The 22,767-nt window shown below is 40.1% G+C and overlaps 1 protein-coding gene across 3 annotated transcripts in view; it reads right to left on the bottom strand.

Moving 5' to 3' along the window:
- The window catches only part of LOC145434025 (inactive phospholipase C-like protein 2), a 51,253-nt gene that overhangs the window by 7,374 nt on the left and 21,112 nt on the right, over nucleotides 1–22,767 (bottom strand). For 2 of the 3 annotated variants that reach the window (XM_080311304.1, XM_080311302.1), the window contains 15 exons: nucleotides 21,485–21,635; nucleotides 19,028–19,176; nucleotides 17,436–17,552; nucleotides 15,897–16,002; nucleotides 13,170–13,324; nucleotides 11,140–11,264; nucleotides 11,000–11,083; nucleotides 8,495–8,654; nucleotides 8,291–8,437; nucleotides 6,889–6,909; nucleotides 5,414–5,598; nucleotides 3,992–4,078; nucleotides 2,870–2,982; nucleotides 2,319–2,404; nucleotides 892–1,219 (listed from right to left, as the gene is read on the bottom strand). In XM_080311304.1, the coding sequence (XP_080167430.1) occupies nucleotides 892–1,219; nucleotides 2,319–2,404; nucleotides 2,870–2,982; nucleotides 3,992–4,078; nucleotides 5,414–5,598; nucleotides 6,889–6,909; nucleotides 8,291–8,437; nucleotides 8,495–8,654; nucleotides 11,000–11,083; nucleotides 11,140–11,264; nucleotides 13,170–13,324; nucleotides 15,897–16,002; nucleotides 17,436–17,552; nucleotides 19,028–19,176; nucleotides 21,485–21,635 (2,014 nt within the window). The remainder of the gene's footprint in view (nucleotides 1–891; nucleotides 1,220–2,318; nucleotides 2,405–2,869; nucleotides 2,983–3,991; nucleotides 4,079–5,413; nucleotides 5,599–6,888; nucleotides 6,910–8,290; nucleotides 8,438–8,494; nucleotides 8,655–10,999; nucleotides 11,084–11,139; nucleotides 11,265–13,169; nucleotides 13,325–15,896; nucleotides 16,003–17,435; nucleotides 17,553–19,027; nucleotides 19,177–21,484; nucleotides 21,636–22,767) is intronic. The other variant, XM_080311303.1, reaches the window with a different exon arrangement.

Raw genomic sequence — 22,767 nt, 5'->3', positions numbered from 1 at the left:
AGTTATTGACAGAAGTGAAAACGTCAGGTAGAAATCGGTATATGCAGGACAAATGGAGAACATAACTGCTACAAAAATATATTTAAAATATAGGACCAAATTTCAACGTTTACAGTTAAATCTCGTGTATTCCTCACGCCTACACGGGACCATTGTCAGATTACGATTAGAACAAAGCAATCATAACAATATACCAATATACATCGTCGTTAAAGTCACTGTTTTATCAATTTATATACCTGTATTCAACTCACCAATCACCGACAATTTGCCAACTCCATTGTTCGCAAATAAAGGTCTCGACAAAATAGAACCCTATGACCGGTCGGCTGGATAATTGAGTATTCAAGTGGACAACACGGGCATAGATTTTGAGGTGACATTTTGGGATAATTTGACTGGCGGGGCCCGCGAGTGACACCCCTCACTTAAAAGGTTAAAATAGGCGTTTTTTTACGACCATGGAGAAATGATGCCAGGTTCAGGTCCCCTAAAATATTTTGTATTCCAGGACCGTGACTATTTCCTAGTGCTTTGTGACAATTGCGAGGATTGATTGCTACTTGAAAAAATGTCGTTCCGTGAATATTAGTAGCCTTGTGCAAGGTGTTTTTCAATGCTGAACCAAGGCTAGTCAATATGGAAATACAGGATTTTATGTAGGTGCAATATCACCGGTAACCTTGATGTATCTTTACGTTACTTGAAAAATCAACTCATACTGCTGAATCATTACAATTGATACTTATTGTTGACCAACCCTAAGAATCACCCCCAGTTTGTCAACTCCCAATCTAAACCATAATTCGCAAATGTTTGACGGGCGCGCGGTACAAGAACGCACTCATCTCCTCCGAGTACTGCATATGAAAACCCGGTCAATTCACTCACCAATAAATTCATCCCCGATATATTCATCGTCCAAAACGACGAAACGTACAAGAGCCAGATCTGGCACGGTCAGCCGAAACTCAAACGACGCGTCAAACAGCGCGGTGGAATTGCCGCATCCGCAATCGTACGCGGGCTTCGTTTTCTGTTCCAGGCAGTCGCTCGGCATCCCGAACAGCTCGATGAGAACGTACGGGTCGATGACGTGGCCCTTGGCGCCTCCGCCGCGCGGTTTCGGCAGCTGCTGCCCGCTGATTATTTTCAGGTGGAGAATTTTCGGCGTCACGCTCGGGATGACGTCGTCTTGTCGCGCGCTGAAGTACGCCACCTGCGAGAAAGAACGGCGAAGGTCAGATTAAACATTGCGGCCGTTACGCCCCGGTCGCCTTTTTTTCGTCTCTCAAACCGGTTTCAAAAGGCAATTTTTTATCGTCGACCGGCCTTCAAAAACACAAACATTCTACATTAAAACCGAGTGAAGGTCATACACCATACGGCCACTAAATGGTGCTGACTGCCCAGTAAGGCAGTACCGCCCGTTCTGATTAGAAAGATTACCTTAATCTATTTTAATTTATCAGTATACAAACTTTTCGCAGACCACCTCTTGCCAACTACCGCTTCAGGCGATTGGTTTTGAGCATTGAGCTTGACACATAAGTCACTAACAAAGAACTGCTTTCTTGGAGTACTAAAGGAAATTTTGAATATGTGTGATGCATACACGAGTGGCTCTATGTTTTGACTGCTACTACTTCTACTCGAGGGTTTTTTAGACAAAGACAACTTTTCACATATCACGTTTCAAAAACCAGAACGCCCTTTTGGGTTGAGACAGTATCGAGTAGAATTATTGTAAGAACCGAGCGAAACAACCCCTGTACCACAGTAACGGAGAGATATTTTCAAAAATCGTGGCGTCATCAGTCTCGAAGCTTCGTCTTAGCATTTTAGAATGTAGCCGCATCTGATTAACTGCTAAAGGTACGCGACAATCAACAATATTCCCGCTTCAACATTGGTAGCAACGCTGGCTTTTTTGAATACCTCGGCACAAGTGCACAAGTTACGATATGCCCACTTGCGATATCATGCGATGGCACACAGCGCACACCATTCTCATAAGGAAACGACGGTTGCTGACAGTGAATGTTGATAGCTTTACGTTCAACTATAACCTCGGTATTAAGAATGAGTCGTTAATATCCGTTTAAATATTTTTGTTCGTAACTAGGCATGCTGACAACTGCCAAGCTTACTCTACTCAATTGCAGGTCGCCATTTTTTTGACCTATGTCGTATACATGGGCACTAATTCACTTTGCAACGCTATAACTCACAGTGTATCATCGATTTGGCAATTGGCGAAAATAGTAATCGCAAATGAGGCTAACGCGAAAATGATGACGATGTACTTTTCAACGTACTTTTTCCCGCATAATCGTAGGCTTCAGCACGTAGCCACAGCCGCCGTTCAGAGTGAAACGTCCGTCGTTGATGTCCATCATCAAACCTGCCATAAGTATCATGTCCGGAGTGAGAAAAACAATCGCACAGTCGCTAAATCAACTGTGTAGCCAGCGTCGCATAGAAGCTCAGGATTGCACAAGAACTCAGTTTATACAGAACGTATTGAAGATACCTATAACATGTTTAGGGTTGATTCGTTTGCGGACTATTATGCTGTTTTACTGCCGATTTTTCTACAGCTCAACATCATGTTTGAAAAAAAAAACGCAGCTAAACATCAAAGCATTACAGCACTGTAGTTCAGAGATGACAATGACACAAACATGCAAGGATTTTGATTCTCAATCGAGTTGGGATGTTGTCAGCACTCTCCCCGAGTGTCGTACTTTTACAAAAGTTTTCACTGAATCTAAAATTGGGCAAAAACGACCAGCAGTTAATTGCGCGAATTTAAGGACTCGGTAGATCGAAAACAACACAACACAACAACAGTCCACAAGATCCATACCTGGCGTTTGATAATTGAGAGACGCAATCTGAACGCCACAATTCCAGAAATCCTGTGGGTTAAAGTTACTAGAATCCAGTCTGGCCGCGCTTGGATGCACACGAGTCAGATATCTGTCAAAATTGTTTCAAAATATTACTTTACCGGAATGAGGAGGAAGTAACCAGGCGTGGTGAAATCAGACAGCGTTGCTACTCAAGCACAAGTAACGCTGTAAATTCTACTGAATTACAATAAGAAGTAGCAATTTCAAAGACATGTGAAAACTACTTCAAGCAGAGGCAGATAAGATAAGATAAGACAAGATAGCGCAATGGTGAAGCGTCCGGCTTCTTGAGCGGTAAGTCGCGAGTTCAATCCCCGGTTGGGTCAGTCCAAAGACCTGATTAGTGATTAGTAACACTGGTATCCACGACTTCCCCACTTGGCGCTCAGCATTACCAGGATAGCATGGAGGGGAGGTGCGAGACTTAGAAAGCCTTACAAGGCTATATCTGTCCAGCGACATATGCACATCATGCACTCATGGTTTGCATATGCACAGATCGTATGTATGTCATGAGTCGGTGTGTATGCCGCAAAAACATCAAGGACAAAAATACGTAACGAGCTTTCCTTTCCCAATGAAGATATGAAAAGCACTCGAGTTAGATCACATATTTTAGCATTTACAGTGGTGGCCACTTTTGAAATTACAGGGTGCACCTTAACAAGTAACGCAAAATGAATAATGACACTATGAACATGGGAAATTTTAAAAAAATACGGTATCACTTTTACTGTGACACCGTGGGGAGCTATGTTCCCTCGCAGTGCTGACACGGTCTCTGCGCACAGAAAATCTAAGTTGCGCACAAAAAATCCGAAGTGATCACCTTTTTTTTTAGTCGTTACGCACTGTTGTCCAAGGGTCTGCGCAATGAGTTGTTCGAGTATGCGCAGACTCGTCAAAAATTAGAGGGAACAATGGAAACGATGCAAGCACATACCAACACTACTTTCTATACCACAAAATCCGCGCCGTAAATGCGGGTAGAAGTGGAAGCAGTCCCAACACACAGCCACTTGAGTAAGTGGCGCCAGTAAGCACTCCATCACTGACCACCCGTGCATACATCCTACCTTTTATTGAAATTCACAAATTCTTCGGGCGATATTCTCGCGAAATCGGCAGCAGTACTTTCGTGCATAGATGTGAACTCGAAATGCCTGGTAAAGAGATCAAATGACACAACAATGAACATACGCAAAGACACCAGTCATCGTGCGAATGACTCATGGCCTGCTAAAATCTGGAAGAAGAAGCATAGTGCAGAGAGTTGCCTATCCGTAAGGAGCCTTATTTAATCCAGGTTGTTTATCGCTGAACCGTTACGAGTCTGCCTTTCTGAATATTCGTTCCCGATACACGATTTCAACACAGGAAATTCTAAAATCACAGGCACTTGATCAATGAATAATGAGGTCATGCACGTTTCATTCATTCTACTAACAGTAACATTCTTGAATGGTTGCTAACTATAATTAGATCTCATCATTGACTATGACTGGGCATTATTGTGAACGTAACTTACGTAAGAGTTACGTAAGCGAAGCTTGCAGATGAGGAAATATATATCCAACTAGTTGGTCAGTCCACAACTGTACAGAGGAATATTCAAACCCAATTTGAATAATTCTCATCAGATTATATCACAAAAATTATATAGTGTGCTTGAGTGATGTCATGGTATGGTAAAAGATCGCGCTGTACAGCTCGTACAACTGTCCCTTTTTGCTGACAACCCATTTTTGGAGGCGGAATAAATAATCTAGAATCGTCAAGGCAACGGAAGTGACCCACAGCTTGACTCAATTCATGGGATGAGTCACCTAGGAAATTATGGACTGGTGGATCGATTAGACTTACAATGCTGCATGGACAATAACTACCAATCAGCAACTAAACACACATTACATTGCTCTCAGGAGTGAGTTTATCTCGAGTTTGAGTGTTTTTTATTGTACTGCTGTAAATAAGTTTAATCCTGATCAACAATCCCTATGATATCAGTAACAAGATTCTGAAATGGCACAAAATCTCCGACAATTTTCAATATTATGAAATGAGTCCACTTCGGCAGGATATTACTTTGCAACTTTGCGCATCGACGTAGGCTCAACAGCAGTGAATTGACCTTATGGTAAATATGAAATATTCATGACAATCCGTACAGGTCCCTCAGCCCCACTAATGCAATGCAATTTTGAACGTGTTGAAATGTCAGCATCGACGCCAATATATAAGTTATTGACACTGCAGTGAAAAGAATCAGTGATTGGCAATTCCAATACTGGTCCACAACTAATAAACAATTAAGCATGTAAGAATGGAGTGCAGACGTGTAAATTCAAAGTGTCAACTGCCCGTCGCATATTTACCAGTTGAATGATTGGTGGCATGCCATCTGATCTTGCTACGATTGTGGTTTCCATAATATTACATTGTGGACCCACTGCGACGGTTATGTGAACTGAAACCAGACAAATGTAACTTATATTCACCTTTTTCGCTTTTCATTTGAGAACAGGCAATCGACACTATCAATCCGTGTGCTTACGCACAAAGACACCAAGTCCGATAACTCTTTCGCGAGCTTTCGTCTTGCTTTCCCATCGCTCTCCTCTTTTGGTGTGACCAACAGGCCGGGTCCTATCGAGAATGTACCGCCGGGTGAAGGCGATAAAACCTAGGAAATATAAATTCGTGTCAGACCAAGTCCGGCGGAGAATCCATTGCTGCGGGCTGAAATTTGAACTCGGATTAGGGGTTCGGATCACGGATCGATGGATTTACAATGGCGTGTGTGTTTGGCACATCAATAGCTTATTGAAATATTAAAACTGGTCGTATTAACTAGAATTGATAAAAGCTCAAGTGCAGTTGGTCGTTCGTTTAACATCGTGTATTATTCATGGGAGATTTAATCAATTATTTGGATATCTTTCGATTGATGATCAATTTCCTAAGGCCAGGAAAACATAGGTAGATTTTCAAGGCCTATAAAAAGATGCATAAAATGCAATCTCGGTGCAATTTCTTGCTGTGCCAATATTGCAAGGATTCACAGCCCACTTATCTGCAATGTGAGTGTACTGAGTGAGCAATTGGCATGCTACACCTACATTAGCAGTACTACTACTCCAAATCCAACATCAAGCGAGTCGAATAGAACATTGCACATTTTGGTAGCACAAATCGGACAAAAGAAAATTATACATCATAACAGCCACAGGGCGTCGTGATCCGCGTACCAGGAATTCGCAAGGTCAAAGACAGTTGACTTATTTAAATCCATTGATATATCAGATATTGCTCATATGGAACACCGGAACATGTCATATGAATGTTGTTCAATTTCACAGCATTCAGGATCACATGAAATAGGCAAGACAATTAAACAAACGCTGCTTTGATAATGTTAACAAAAGTTCTAGTTTCAGTTGGAGACCTTGATTGTGTCATTGTCGAGAAATCTGTTCAAGTCTCAAACGATCAACGTGCGATTAAATTTATGCGCGGAGCAGCTGCATAATTCAGGAGTCCATTGAAAACACAATTAAACTCGCTGTATGCTTCTGCATACAAATTAATCCGTTTACTCAGGCTTACATGTCGCAGTCATTTTCAGACCTTTAGGGAACATTGCATTTGTGCAGTCCATTCTTACACACTAGAATTACGTATCTTGAAATTGACTACGTGTTAGCGCAATAACACAGCAGCTTGTCACACCATTGTAAATACCTACACATATGCTACCGGACAATAACAAATCACAATAGCATGCATGAACAGATCACGATCAACGATATTGATGCCTATTCCATCCACAATTCCCGTAACGCAATTAATGACATCCAGCATATGAAACGATTATTGTGGTGTCTATCACGTCAACATGACATTCTACCACAGGCTCGATCTGTGACGATTAAACAAGTAATTGCTAACTTTCGAACACCCAACTACTGCCTACCTTCTGTGTGAAACTTGTAACCTGTTGCAACACATTACATTATAGATGATGTTTTATGACATGGTTTCTCAAACAGCAGTTTTTAACTTTAATGTCCACAGCACGCTTATGGCATGCAGAAAAGTCTAGTGCAGCGATCTAATGTCCTCTCCATATCAAAAGAGTCTGATAATCTGACACAGTTAGGAAATGCTGTTTTAAGATTTTCAACCAACAACAATGACTAGAAATTCAGTCAGTCACTCAATAGAGCTTCAATAAACAGGGACGGAAAAATCGAGATTGAGAATCACTAGTCATGATGTCATAGCAATATGGATGTGCAAAATAAAAATAACAACAGTTTAAGAAACCACAAAGAAGCCCTAGTCGCTACCAAGCACGATATCACTTAGCCTAGATCGGACAGCCAGAATATACTACATTCGCGGTACTACGGAACAATCAATCAATTCGCTACATTGCTACAGTGCAATTGATATGGATCAGAGATGACAAATAACCTAGAATATACGGTAATCACAGAGTATGTAATCATCTGACCAGAGTGTCCTATATGGTGCGGACACAAGCAAATCTCACGGCTCAGTGAAATTGGTCTGCGTCACATGTTCTATTTGGCAATAGGCAATTTGACGGCAATTTTTGACCGGCTTGCCGAGCGCGAAATTTGATAAAACGGATATCGATCAAAAGCTACAGCGGTACTGATTGCTAAAGTATAATTTTTATTCTGCTCGTCGTCCTGGAAGCCCCAAAATCTGCCTCGAATGTTGCATTGTAATGGAGTTTGATATTGTGACGCAACCATGCCGTCTGGGAGCAAGTGAGGTGCAGCGCAAACCGCAAGAGTATTGGCCATTGTTGGGCAACCGATTGAGAATTCACACTCACTCTCGCGCGCACTTGCTCCTGAGCTGTTCAGACGCACGGTTGCGTCACAATATCAAACTCCGAAACAATGCAACATTTGAGGCTGATTGCGGGGGGTTCCAGGGCCACGAGCAGAGTAAAATTAATATTTTCGCAAACAGTACCGCGGTAGCTTTCGATTGATACCAGTTTTATCAAATTTCGCGATCAGCAAGCCGGTCAAAAAAACACCGTCAAATTGCCTTCAGCCAAATGGAAAGTGTGACGTAGACCGATTTCACTGAGCCGTGAGATTTGCTTGTGTCCACACCATCTAGGACACTATGATCTGACACATTCACGAGAAATTCTCGATACGCTTTATTACTTCAAAACGAAACAACTAAATAAGGTTTCAGCCACCACTCAGTCTAGCAGTGCTGTTTTGAAATCAAAATTGCCAAACTCGTAACTATCGACCCCTCCCATCCGGTTTTACCAGCAAAATAACAAGTGATTGGGCAACATGGCCGTCGTAAATATATGGTACCTTTTCGTCAAGTTCTGCGCCTTCGTCTTCATCTGTAACCCACCCCTCGTCCCCTTCAATGTCCGAGGGTAACTTCTTCCCCCGTATCAGAAACTTGTACTTCAAATCGTCAGGAGACGGGAGATATTCAGCCGCCTCGTCCGGATTCTAAACACAAAATGACCGCGTAAGTAAGTTACTTTCGAGCTCGAACCGTATCAATACCGTAACGTAGATCTGATCGCCCAGTAGTGTCATTAAGACGGACGCCATCTTCTTTTGTTGTTCGATAGAACAGTGGTTTTCGATACAGAGAATGACAGGATATGGCGAGTTCTTGAAACTGCACTCTTTGATCGCTTCGATCGTGTGTTCGAAGCTTACACTGAGAATTGAGGAATAAGTGAGAAGACTTGGTTTTCAAGTCGGATTTTGGTAAGCCGCCCACGGAAGTAGCATCTGGGTTTCTATGAACCCATCACCCACATCAAAAAAATCAAACACATATCTTACATGGCAGGACTTGGGATGTGCAGACTAGTTTTAGGGGGTCCATGGAAGGCCAATGTTGAAACTACAACTATAAAACTATACCGGTATTGACAGTGCTCAAAATAATGACCTATTTAGTCATCAGGTAGCTTTTTAGGCATCAACTATACCAGATGGCAATATGAGGATGCGGTTAGGAGTGGGCGGAAGTGCTTGTAAAATTTCGGGGTTTGGCTGTTCTTCAATTTTCATCTTACTTTCTTAGACTAGGCAAAAATAAGGGGTCCACACAATCACCCAAAAGATTTTAGGGGTCCCGACTAAAAAAAGTTCTGCGGGGATCTGTTGAGAGTTTAGTTAATCACTTATAAAATATACGCTGGCTTTGGTCCAATTTGAACGACAAAACAGATATACCACTCATACTAGTAAATGATAGTATCCACCACACAGTCGCTTTCTAACACTTTGAGATATCAATGTGCATTGTGCAATGGTTTTTAGACCAGAGACAGAATAAAAAAGGAATTTTGTACCACCACATAATTTGAATTGGGACTCATCAGTTATACTCACGAAAGACAAGTGCTTACCATGGTATTTCAATGATGCTCATGGCAATAACACTAACGTGGCTATTCAATGTTCTTGCTTTCCCAGAGCTACCATTACTTGTGATGTAGTGGGACATACGTATAACAAAACATATGTAGAATCTATTAAAAGCAATTGGAATTGGATATAACACACTTGCAGAGGTGAGTCACAACATGAGAAGATAACGGAGATGTCATGGTAGGATCAGATTAATACTGCAGCTTATAAGTAAAGTATCACATATTGAGAATTATTCATCATGAAGTTTACATTATAAAAGAACCGATTGTCTTTATCACACAAGACATGTGATATTTCAATGAAACATTGCACTCAGATCATAAAACCGCGATAGCCTAGTGGTTAGAATGTTCATTTTAGAAGCGGTCTATCCAGGATTATTTAGATAGACATTTCAAAACTGTTATTTACCTCTTTTCTGTCAAATTACCAATATGTCGGCGACAATAGACATAGAATTTTCTTTTTAATAGTGTACTGATTACAATAAATTGTTGTCTCCTTCTAGCATCTTACTGTCAACTTAATATTATTCACAATATTATTCGCACTTGTCTGCCCTGTTTTATTTCTATCTATTTTGTTGAAGAAAATCACCTACACGACACAGAATATATGTAAGAATAACGATTGTGACTTTACGAAACAAATGCCACAATTGTTCAATCACAACTTCTTGTAAACCATCTTACTAATTACTATCTCCATCTCATCAGAAATATAGCTAGTTTTATCTGTAAGCCTATCACCTATTATAAGAAAAATGGTCATGCGTATCTACATGTTTGATATAGTACATTGGTTCTCAACCGGGGGTTCGCGAAGCATTTCCAGGGGGTCCGTGAAACCTCCAAATTTATAGAATGGTTGGTAACATAGTTCGTATTTTATTTTTTGAATTAGAGAAATCAAAAGGCAGTTTCGATTCATAACTACTAAAACTTCAGAACTCACATAATCAGAATGGCCGTCTGAGATGAATTATTATTATTCATTTTAATTGTTAAATTGCCAATAGCCTACTGATACAAACATATTGTTTAGACATGTTTTGTTGAGGTTTTGGAAAAAAGTTGTTTGCAAACATCCATTTTCTCCTGTGATATGCATAACAGCTTTCCAGAATAACTTCAAGACGAGCTGCTAGATGGAAATGACCTGGACCTAGACGTTATATGTTCGCTAAACATCTGTTTCTCTATTTTGGTGGCATTACTGTCATATATGTTGCGATCGTATCCAAAGGTAGTGTTGGAAGCGTTGCGCATTCCGCCACCACCTATCTTTGTGGAAATCTATTTTCGGCACTCGTTCATATCAAATAGACGGCGCATATTTTCAAGGCTCTACCGCAAATTTCATGACATTTTTCTACAGAATTCGCTTTGAAATAACAAAAGCCTTCCCTATTTCCATATAAATATAGTAGACTATGATGTTAGTTTCAAGAATGGTCATTTTGTTGCTGACGTTGATATTCGCACAGGACAGATGACGGTTGCACGATAATAGAGCTAAATTTGAATTAAAATTTTGGGGGTCCGCGGGGGTTCGTGACGGTCCGAAAGGGATTGAGAACCACTGATATAGTATAATACAAGCAACAGCTAAACAACAAACCTGCTGGTTTGCGTGTGACCATGAGATATCACGGGCGACCCTTCTGCTCCGTCCCAACAGTCCAACTCAATACATCGGCAACATCTGACAAAAATATTTCGGCATGAAACACGGTGTACAATTTCACACAAAAGTACCACCTTAGCAGCGCACGCATATACGCACTGACGTTACTCGGTCCGGACAACTGGTCTTCCATGAGGTAGGTGTTATGAGATGAGGCTATGAAGTAGTGTGATAGAGGTTGGCTCATATCTTGACACACCTACGCAATACAAATGCATTCGTAAGCTTTCGAATATCACGTAGGCTAAACAAGCTCATGACGTGACCACATTCGCTAGCAATTGAAGGAAAATAGGAAATTACTTCAGTAATTACTTGAACTGAATCGTGAAGTGTAGGGAATACATTCCAGGATTGTTTCAACGGACAAGGCTAATCACCTCAAGCAACCAGTCCATAAAACGCTAATGAAGATTCGTCAATGGCATTTATAGTTACTACTATGACCAGGTATGAATAAAGAGCACTAGAGCCTAATTAATTTTTTCCGGCATGCTAAGTATGAGCCATGACTAGTGATTGACCACAACATGACAACACTCCACTGTGAACAGCAAGATCACTAATAAAAAGTACTGGTACCCGATACGCACAAACTTAATTCACTTTTGACATAACGGTAGACTTCAATTTTAAGAAATATGTATGCCCAATGCCCATATATTACCAGCTCCATAAGTAGAATTATCATCTGGCAGTTTGGAAGCACCCCAGTAATTTGTACAGCTTAATAATACACCCAGCCACAGTCAACAAGGGACCATGACCCAGGCTATGATAATGATCTAACCGTGATTGAATATCATTTACTTTCAACTCCTGTCAAATTGTGCCTTCACGTGGGCTGGAATAATTGTTGTGCAGGATATCAAATTACACGGCTTAACAGTCAAGTCAAAAAATCTGCGAAGACGAAGAGCGTTCAGTGTTCCCTTATACCAAATTTGAAAAATTGAAATCGTATCCATCATATGTGTGGCATTACAGATATGTATTGTATACGAAAATAACATATTTTAGAATGAACAATAAAGACCATGGTACCACCCGCATTACTCAGCGACCTCATTTCTATAAATGTAACAAATATGCTGTTGAAATAGTAAGGGCAGATACGGTTAAATGACATTTTCATAGATTGTAAAGAACGCCGCAACAGAGATGACATCACTGTAGGATGTGCTACATATGGTAATTACATGGCACAAATTCACTTTATAACCATCTCGATAACCATGTAGACCTGAATTTCACATCAATCTTGGCCGGTGACTCAATCTTGTGTGAACTCGGTTACGGTGACGTATGGAACTATAATGAACAGATTTATGCCTCTAATCACTGCAATATACAACTGTCCCATGATCGCGGAGAGCCTATATTCGGCAATTCGCAGACTTTGCGAGGTATGTTGTTTTGATACAGTAATAACCGTGTTTGAAATATCATGACGGGAGTCATGTTTTGATACATTGTAAAGCAGGAATTGCATCCGTTTTGTCACAAGTGAGACCACGCCTAGTCATTTAAAACAAGGAATATTGCGAATTTTACACTGTCGCAACAAATGCTTTTGAATTATGACATATATATAAGTCAAATGACCAATGATCGATCCAAAATTTGACAGTGATTCTAGGCAGCAGTGAAACACAAAATTAGAATGAATTAGAGCTGCAGGGACAAAGCTATAAGGCGTGTTTCAAAATAACAACATTAACTTGACTTATTTTAAAAACATATACCGCACTTAAAAATGTCAGGTAGAATTTACGGGCAGAATGTCTTCTATGAACGGTCCCATCCATTACCAACAGCTTAATGCTATTGATATGCTTCTGGGTAATGTGCTTGGACACATCCAATTGTTTCCTCGTTGGTCTCACATCAGTTTATAATTACCGGACTGCAAATATTGAATCACATCACTTGCATGGTTTCAACATGTATACTTTGCAAATTCATAAATACCATTATCGCTGGAGCGTCAACATCGAAAGTGTGAAGATTCTCAAGTGTTGGCAAGCCGAAGCAAACGTGAATTACACACTGATAATGCAATTTACCAAAATTCGATCGATTAAAAGACGTAAGTGGAGCTCACTTGGGAATGAACAGGATTAAATATGTTGCACTCTGGAGACATGAGATACTTTGTGAAGCCGTCGATACCAAACGCGGGCACGTCCTTCAACTCGACGGAGGGCTCAAATTGTTCGATCAGTTCAACGCACCTTTCCCTGGTAATGTCCGTCACACCTTCAAATACAGAACATACAGTATTGTAAAACACATTTAGTCACGAGGTAATAGCAGGCCATCATTTGGTCCATGCCAGGGTAACAGCTGGGCACGTGGGCAGCTGCTATCCGTTTGTGGTTACATTGGTTCAAAACAGACGACGTTTTTAAAAAAAATGGGAGGTCACAGCATGAAAGGAAGTTAAAATCGTCCAAAAAACTTTGTAAACAATTTTGAAATTTGAGCCCGGAAAGTCATGAACGCGGTACCACACAGCGTCACTTGCTGGGTGCCAAATTACTTTTTCAAACTACCCCATCTTTTCTTGTGTTTCGATCGGAAGTTGAAAAGATCCAGCCACGTGCAAAACAAACTTTCGCACTTAGGAAAAAACCACAAATAGTAACCATAATGCAATGCACTCCTGCTGAGCATCGACAGATGAAAACTACTTCACCAGAAAGGCCTAGGCCGCTAGGCCTACATTGAGAATGACTGTAATATTGACGATGAATAGATTACTAGCAGATAGCCCTATGTATGACTGAATCTCCAATCCGCAAATTTGCTACGAAAAAATGCGCCAATAACATAATCCATTTATTTATCAAGAGAAAGATATGGATTTCTAGGATATTTCACTCAGCTTTCAGACATCACGGACAAATCTATTAATTATTCAGATAGCATATCATTTGCAAGGAAAGAGGTTACGATTTTACAATTGAAACAAATGGCAATTCTCATCAATTTGCAATATTTTGAAGCGCAGCAAAGCCACTCTCATGGTAAGGACATGACCCCTTGATAGCACATGTACAGTCAATGATTTGCATTATAGCTGCATAGCACCATGAAATATTCTAAACTCACTGGTAAAAGTGATTTAAGATACGAATCCCATCTGGCTATACATAACTTTCACAGCATTGAATCCAGACTATTACGTTGTATGCAAACTCTATTAATGACATACTGCCTTCTGACATCGGATTGTCCGCGCAGTATAACAACCTGGAGACATATTTGAAACTCTAAGTACTAATTGATAAAATCAGTCATATGCACACCACTGGGTAACTGGACTAAAATTTTGTGTCACGTATAGGATAATATTATTACAAACAGCCCAATCCTTAAATAAAAAAAAACACTTGAGGAGACTAATTTACTCTAATACAGTGGTTCTCAACCTTTTTTTAGACACGCCCCCCTTTTTGATGATGAAAAATTTTGCGCCCCCCCTTATCGTTATATCACAAAATCCCACTGGCATGCTAGCAACCTCAAGAGATTGTCTGGTGGTGTGAAAGGTTATGAATGTTGATGAGACAATAAAAAAGATGAAATTGGGTCTACATTTGGTGAAACACATGTGCATTGGAGGTAAATCGCGCGAAGCGCGAAAAATTTTTTCAGGTGACCGCTTCTTCGCGCCCCCCTTTGGATGTTCCACGCCCCCCAGGTTGAGAACCCCTGCTCTAATATGTGTGTGAAGAATCTGAAGATGACCGTCTTGGAAGGCACACTGTTTGACATAACTCCAGTATCCTGGAAGAGATACTTGTACTTATGAAATGTATAATCAATACCGTATTTATCGAATTGTTAGAAAGCAGCGTATTTCCAAAATGAACTTGAGCCTCACATGCAGATGAGCTAGTTACTATGGGGGCATTAAGACGAGATAATAAGAAAATTGCATGACTGGTGATTTTTAAAAAACAGATAAGCCCGTTGGTTTCGACTGACAGTGTGCAATAGAACAGCCAAAGCACATTTCCATTAGCCGCCAGACCAAAATTCGACCATGAATAATGTATGGAGTTGATATGTAACTTGATATGTACAACACAACAATAGTGACAAGCGGAAATTTACCAGAAGAATTCAATTAAATGACAGAAACCAGCGCAAGTATGAACTGGCTGAATAATTGAGCTGCGTTACTAGCAATGATTACACAGTAAAGTTTTAGACCGGTGAAAAAAACACAGCTATCAGCTAGCTTCTAGGACTCTTGAGAGAGTGAAGCATTGTTCCCTCAAAGCTGCGCCTGTGCGCTGCTTGCGCAGTGCTGAGACACAGTCTCTGCGCACAGAAAAATTCAAGTGAAGTGATGACCTTTTTTTAGTCATTAAGCACTGTAGTCCAAGGGACCGCGCGAGTTGGTGAGTGCGTGCAGACTTAGAGGGATCATAGGAGTGAAGCAGTTACAAGCAGTAGAAATGTAATCCAAAGAGCAACAGTCGCAACTCACAATAATCATTTCTAAACTTTCAACTCACTACATACAACACATATCGCCTTTTTTGACATAGTATTTTTCAATAAACTCAAAATACTAATTCATCTGCTAGTTTTCTACCAAGTAATCCATCTAAAGCCTAACCGATCATATTTACATTCACAGCGACATATATACTGGGTAGTGTCATTTCAAATCATTATAAATCTGATATTTGTCCCGTAAAATCACCGTAATTGCGCAATGAAGGACGATTATGACACGCAGTTAACACTATACACTTATGCTCGAATATCCCCTGCTCATAGTAGCAGGGATTAAAAGTTATCAAAGAACACATACCTTGTTCTGACTCTAAAAATAGCATCAAATCCTCCACAGACAATCTATCATCTGTGCTTGCATGGCGGGCGAGCAGGAAATATATCTCGGGTCGTGTGGTGACATCCTAGAATTGAAGAAATATAATGCAGTTGCACTTTGGATAGAGCAGGTAGCTTAGTGGATATTCCCTGATTACCCTGCATGACACTAAATTTTCCAGGCAACACACGAAACAAGGAAAGCAGTTTCGGTGATCGCAAGCAGTAGCAACTTATTATAACATGTGCATAACAGTATAGGTAACAACAAATTACAAGGCCTTCACATTCAAGGAGCCTACATAAATTGTAGTACTGCTGAACAAAACTGGTAATTAGACGATAGTTGTTCTCATTACCAAGACGTCGTCAAAGAGCGCTGTATCTAATTGGGAGCAAGAGTAAGACTTGTAACCTACACAATTTCGATTAATTTAACGGCATCAAGACAAGGTGACTGGCCATGGCACAGAAACAAGAATAAATTTGCCGTGTCCTACTAGGATTCAATTACTTCAACGCTGTTACAACAGTACAAAGTACTTACTAACGTCGTAGAAACGAGATTACTAGAATATATATAAAATTTTGAACCCAACATCAAATTTCTGGTTCATGACAATGAAACACATCTACCGGGGGGGGGGGGGAAGAAGTCAAATTCTAAACGTGGTCTAAAAATTAGACAAATTCAGACGCCTTCATTTTCGTCACCAATAAAAAGGACAAAATTATGTAGAGCGTAACACTCCGCGTTACTTTGGAAACTTTCATGCTCGTTTTGCCCAGCACACGAGTCATCTTTGTGATTGATAGGCTATCTTCTATCTACTACGCATTTTTGCTTTGATACAAATGTCAACAGTGATGTCAGGCTATGAAAACTTGTACATGTACAGCAACTTGCAGGATTAACTCGAATCAAAGTGTTTTCCAATGTACACACTGGTATAACACATCAGACATCGGTACAAGCATTCTATATCCGTCTACAGATAGCATATTAGATTGAGTAGGCCTAGTCACGGCCTAGTCTACAGTGAAATTCCATTAGCAACAGACTATCCATCCATACTAACTGCATACAAAGTGCAGCAAATCAGACGGAAAATATTTTGCCAACAACTCAATCAAAACACACGGTAAGCCCTGGGTCAATACAAGATCGCGGCATCTCGCCCAATACGCAGCGAGGCACAATTTATCCATATGATCGAGGCATTCCACACCGTAATGTCGTAAACCTACCATCAAGGGAACATATCGTGCATTTGTCAATCTCGTTATGTTACTAAGTGGTGCGTTTTAATGGTGGTTCCGTCAAAATTGCCATTGAATTAACAGTCAATGATTCGATTACGTCGCCATTAGGCGTATAACTAAAAAATACTACTTTGTCGGTTATGTTTTTTGCACGTTCTTCCACGAATTTATCACCGCATCCGTGTAATAACAGTTGCAGGAGAGCTTGAAGTGCTCAACTCTATTTGTGTGTGAGAATCGCGCATAATTTACAAACCTTAAACAATTCGACAAACTCGTCTTTGGTCAGTCGGGTTCTGTCGCGATCCTTGAATCTTAAAAACTCGGTGAGCTTCTGCTTTATTCTCGTTTCCCGAATGCCATCGCTCAGACTCTGAAAACAGCAGCGTGACTGATATTACCTGATTTAAGCAATTTGACTCTAATCCTACTGCATAGTGGGTGTTGTTAGACTGTAAGGGTAAGAGGTTTCGAATTCTTTCCAAAATGGTCAAGATCAAGATGTTGTCAGATAGTTGTCAAGAAGTAAAGCCAAGAACGAACATTGAACAAAACACCGTCATGTAATATCTGTGCTTCGTTGATACATATGATTATAAATAAATAATACAAGTGTAATATTTCACTGCAAACAGATTCCAGCGACTTGGGTCTCGGACCTGACGGTGAACAATTGATCCACTGAACGAATCATGATCAATCCCCACAATGCAGCCAATACATTGGAAACCAACAAGTAAACTACTCTTATGATAAAATGCACTATTCATGATCAGATATCACAAAACAATGAAGTCAACCACAACACAAGCCACTTAAAACACCAGCTATCCCACCCAGTGATTTTACTTCAGCTTGATGTGCGACTCGAATGCACATAATTGATACCGAGCTAATGACTCGTGCAGTTTAGAAGCACCGGAAGGTGACTTATCAATTCTCGCCCGGGCGATTGAAGGTATTTTAGATATTTCAAAACTTGGGATTAAAAACAAAAATATTCAAGTGCCTGTCACAATTATACCCGGGGGGTTCGCGAGATCAGGAGGCTTATATAGTATTACCCAACTTCTCTCTACACGCATTCCGACAAATAGATTTGGCAATCACATTTTTGATTAATTAAATGGAAAAATTACATACAAGTGATGCAGCACGAGATGGCGAACATTGTGTTTAAATACGACTGAATAGAAATTAGAGGGAGTCTACCACAACTGTGGGACTGTTGCAGTGCTGCATAAAAAAAGATACGTGGCACTCACTAGCCCCCTCCATCTCGATTAATTTCTAATATTATCATACTAGTTGAAATATCACATATGTCTGCCCATGGTAACAAAATAGGTTGGGATAGCGGAATTACAATGAAAAATTAACTATAAAAATTCTTGCCAAGCAGACAGCAACTGCAAAGAACGCCACAGCTCAAAGCATTGATGCCACATGCATCCCGTTACCCGGATACGCTTTGATTTGAATACTTGAGATCAGTGTGCATCAGCAACCACACAATAGATCAACAACTCTGTTACGTCTCTAAAGCATGCCGCGAAGCATAATGACACAGCAAAAAATGGATACCAACATACCGCCACAGTCAATTTCATATTCACGCAAACTAAAAGCGATATTCAGCTCACCCTATAACCAAGTGCCTGTGACAAGATCAAGTGCACATCAAAGTGGGGCATTTCTAACAAAAGGAGGTATTCAAAATGAAAGACAATCACAGAACCACAACTGTTGCTGTTAGACGTACCGAGCATATCACGCTACGTGCATAGTCCAAACATCAGCACCAAAGTGACATAGCAGCAACCTCACAGTAGTCTCAACTAAACTCACTTTGAGCAATGCTAACGATTCCTCTTCGTCCAGATACCCATCGCCATTAGCATCTGCCGATTCAAACACGGAGCTGAGCCAAACATCTCTTGTGTCCGGTCTAGTCTGGAGTTCTTCTGGGTCGTGACCTCCAATGAGACACCTAAGGCCTGATGATACAGTGGTTAAGCCGAATTTTAGTACAATTGATAAAGCATATTTTGTTTGGAAGTTGTTGGTTACTCCCTGTTTGCAAGTCTTGGCAAGACCGATCGGAAAATTAGCTTAGCAGTTCAAAAACATATATTCTACCACATCTGCATGTAGTTTTTAATTCAATATTCAAAATAACTTAACACCAATTGTTTTAGAAAAGACTCAGAATAGCCACTACTATGTCATTGCAATATGCACACAGACCACTGTACTAGGAATGGTTCCATACAAACGGCATGCATGTGACTATGTCGTGAATTATTGAATAATTCATCATCATGAAGTGGTTAAAATGTTTCAATGTAACCACAAGCCATACTATATGTCGAAGACATCAGTATCTCAAAAACACTCTGGCACTGTTTGAGTAAAATGTAAAAGGATTTCACCATTTCATAGGTACCAATGACATTTCATAGGTACCAATGACACATCCGATGAAAATTTCAGATTCACCGTCTTGCAATGTAAGCTGAAAAACTGGCGCCATGGGTATGATACAACTTCCAACAAAACGTCCTTACAGATTACGACTTGCAATACAGAAAAGGCGATAGCACAAGTTGGCAAGCTAGCGACCATTGCGGTTCAAATCATGCTTTGGGATTCTCTGCACAAGGCAGCAGATATTATGAATTATGCCAAATTAGGTCTGTCATATTAAATCGGCTTGAAAAAATGAGGAATTGAATTTCATAACAATTCATCACCTCTTCTAAATCTACTTGCATGATAGTATTCAGTAAGCAGAGGTGGTCAGTAACGAAGTACTTCTACTTTTTCGAAGTACTGAAGTAGTTTTCCTCTACTTCTGTTACTTACTCAAGTAGATCTGATTTTTGCTACTTCTACTTCTACTTCATAATATTTTGTGATCTACTTACTTACTTTTCGCTATTTTCAGTTTGTCAAGTAGAAGTAGTTCTATCTTCCAATCAGGAAGATAGCCTGAGGAATTTCGGGGCTGTTTTCACGGAGTACCAACATTTAATTTCCATAAAAGTTGAGTGAAGCCTAGAATTTTCATCGCGCTTCGCGCGCAGTGGATACGGCTTTACCAGTATTATTTCACGAAAGTATCAAGTAGCAGGTTGGCGTGATTCCGTTCACACAGGGATATCTAGATATCCCTGAGTTCACACCACATTGTCGCCCTTCGCCCATATGAAATAATTTATCGCAGTAGCCTATATATGGCTAATCATAACGTTTGAAACTGATGTTTCGCAATCCAGCATTTACTTGTCATATCGTAATTTAGCATGTCCATGGCGCTTCCTAACCTGGGAAAGTGGACTCTGACATTTTTTGTTAGTTTTAGAGCTGTTTCAGCATACCACCAAACGTGTTCCACTTTTAGAACTAGTATTTATGTTTCATTTTCAATTCCCAGTATCATATACTTTGAGTTATAATTTATATCAGTTCTTTTGTCTGGATAACATACATGTTGAAGCATAAAAGCAAGTGTAGTAATGCCTTTAATTTCCGGAAATAAAGCTACACAATATAGCATTTTTACGATCCACCATATTTTTTATCAACGTTTACTAATCTCTCAAAGTGTTTACACCGTATCCTCTCAACTAAACTACGGACCTTATAATATGGGGGATGGCGCTATACCATGCTATTTTCTAAAACGGGCTGTCCGAGAAAACAGGATAAGTATCGCATTTCCATATCAATCCTATCATTTTCATCCCATGATGTGGACGAATGCTTATGCTATCGAAAATTGGATACCTGCTGGTATGCATCAATGTGAATCAATCTCGTCACCTTTCGCATAGCTCAATTTGCATCTTTATACAATCCATGTCAACAAATTAGGATCGTTTTCACAACTACTTACTTACTTGAGTACTTTTAGTGTCAGTCAATTCAACTTCTACTTCAAGTAGTTTTAGGTTGCTTATGGAAGAAGTACTTCTACTCATACTTGAGTAGATTTTTACGTCGCTACTTCTACTTCTACTTGAGTAGCTTTCTTGACTACTTTGACACCCTCTGTTAGTAAGTATCTTTACATAATAATAGGACACTGATGTCGGCATTACGGTATTATCTCTTTATTCTGTGTCTGTTCAGAAGCACCTTGTCAGTGTCAAATGACAAATTCCCATTCACAAAGTAGAGCATGCAGTTATTCCGATATTGCTTTCAAGTTGGCCTAGCACAATCGCTCAAGCTGGGTCATGACTACGATCATTTCAATATTCGCATCCACAATAAAGCAGAACTTCACAAAACGCTCCTTACCTGCGATCCAGGTATTGGCTTCGTCCACGGAACCAGCAATTAAATCTAAATTCTTATAATCAGAGTGTATAATTGAGAAAGCCTGCTGGTCATGAAAATGCGAAGTAATTTCCGACGCTACGAACGATTCAGTGACTTTACCCGGCCGTACCTGTTAAAAATAGGTGAAAATAAAGTCACGGTGAACATTGAGATACTGTCAGGATAGCAGGATAGGAGAATTGGGAAATCCTTCATGATATGGATTTCACCCACAGTCCCGCAATACCATGCCAATTTACAGTATTGCCTCTCTAATCATCCTAATATGATAGAAAGGTGGCATTATAGTAGGATGACATTCAGCCCAGAGCAACGTAATCAATCTAGTCTACATTGCATTGTCAGCACCGTTTTCCAGTGAAAATTTCAGCTAACAATTCCGAACATGTCTCATGATCGCCAAGCATATAGGATACGGCGATAACAGATAAGGCACTGTTGATCGATTGCACTCAATCCAATCCGGTGAAGTTGAAACTTTTAGTGACTTTATCCAAACAACCACGAACCGTGAGTAGGAAAATTTGACATCGATAAGATGAATGAAGGGCCGGAATGTTACAGGTGATGGAAATGAATGCCCTACAAGGCGAAGAATTCGGACACTTTCAAAGCTTATAAGTGTCTGGCAGATTTGGTAATCCAACAAAATTGAATGGACGCTAAGATTGACTCTATAAATAGATTTGGAATCAAAAATTGCTTTGAAAACAAAATTTATTCTGCCAGTTATTTATTCGGAGGCTAGGCCTGGCCAAATATTTGCACCGATTCCGTTACTAGCAGTGCGCCCGTTCTCGATTGTGAGATGCAACACCTAATAATGAGTTACAATATCTCAAAGAATTCATCTTAAATGGAATAACAACAAATCCAACAATTCAAGTTGGACAAAAGTAGGAATCATAGTGTGGGGGCTATAAACGAATATAATGTGACCTTAACATAATCGGTCATTCTCTGTCTAGAGAAGTAACTACAGTCGAGCCTATGTAGCAGTACCACAATAGCCATTGTGATCACAATGCAGTGCTATTGAATTGAGAAAACGTGAAATTCAAAGAGATTGCACAGCACGCTCATGGTATGGAATTTAGGTTTATAAACAAGTCTCAAATGTGGACTGAAATTTCATCCATAATACACAGGAACTACATGGATAAACCTAAACATCGTACCGATTTAAAAAATTATTTACTAAAATACCTTAATATTTGCCATTTATTCGAGGCATGATTTAG

This window comes from Botryllus schlosseri, chromosome 2 (genome assembly GCF_051294905.1).
Source record: "Botryllus schlosseri isolate E-star chromosome 2, Bs_hap1, whole genome shotgun sequence".
NCBI lineage: Eukaryota > Metazoa > Chordata > Ascidiacea > Stolidobranchia > Styelidae > Botryllus > Botryllus schlosseri.
This window is presented reverse-complemented; position numbering and strand designations above follow the sequence as displayed.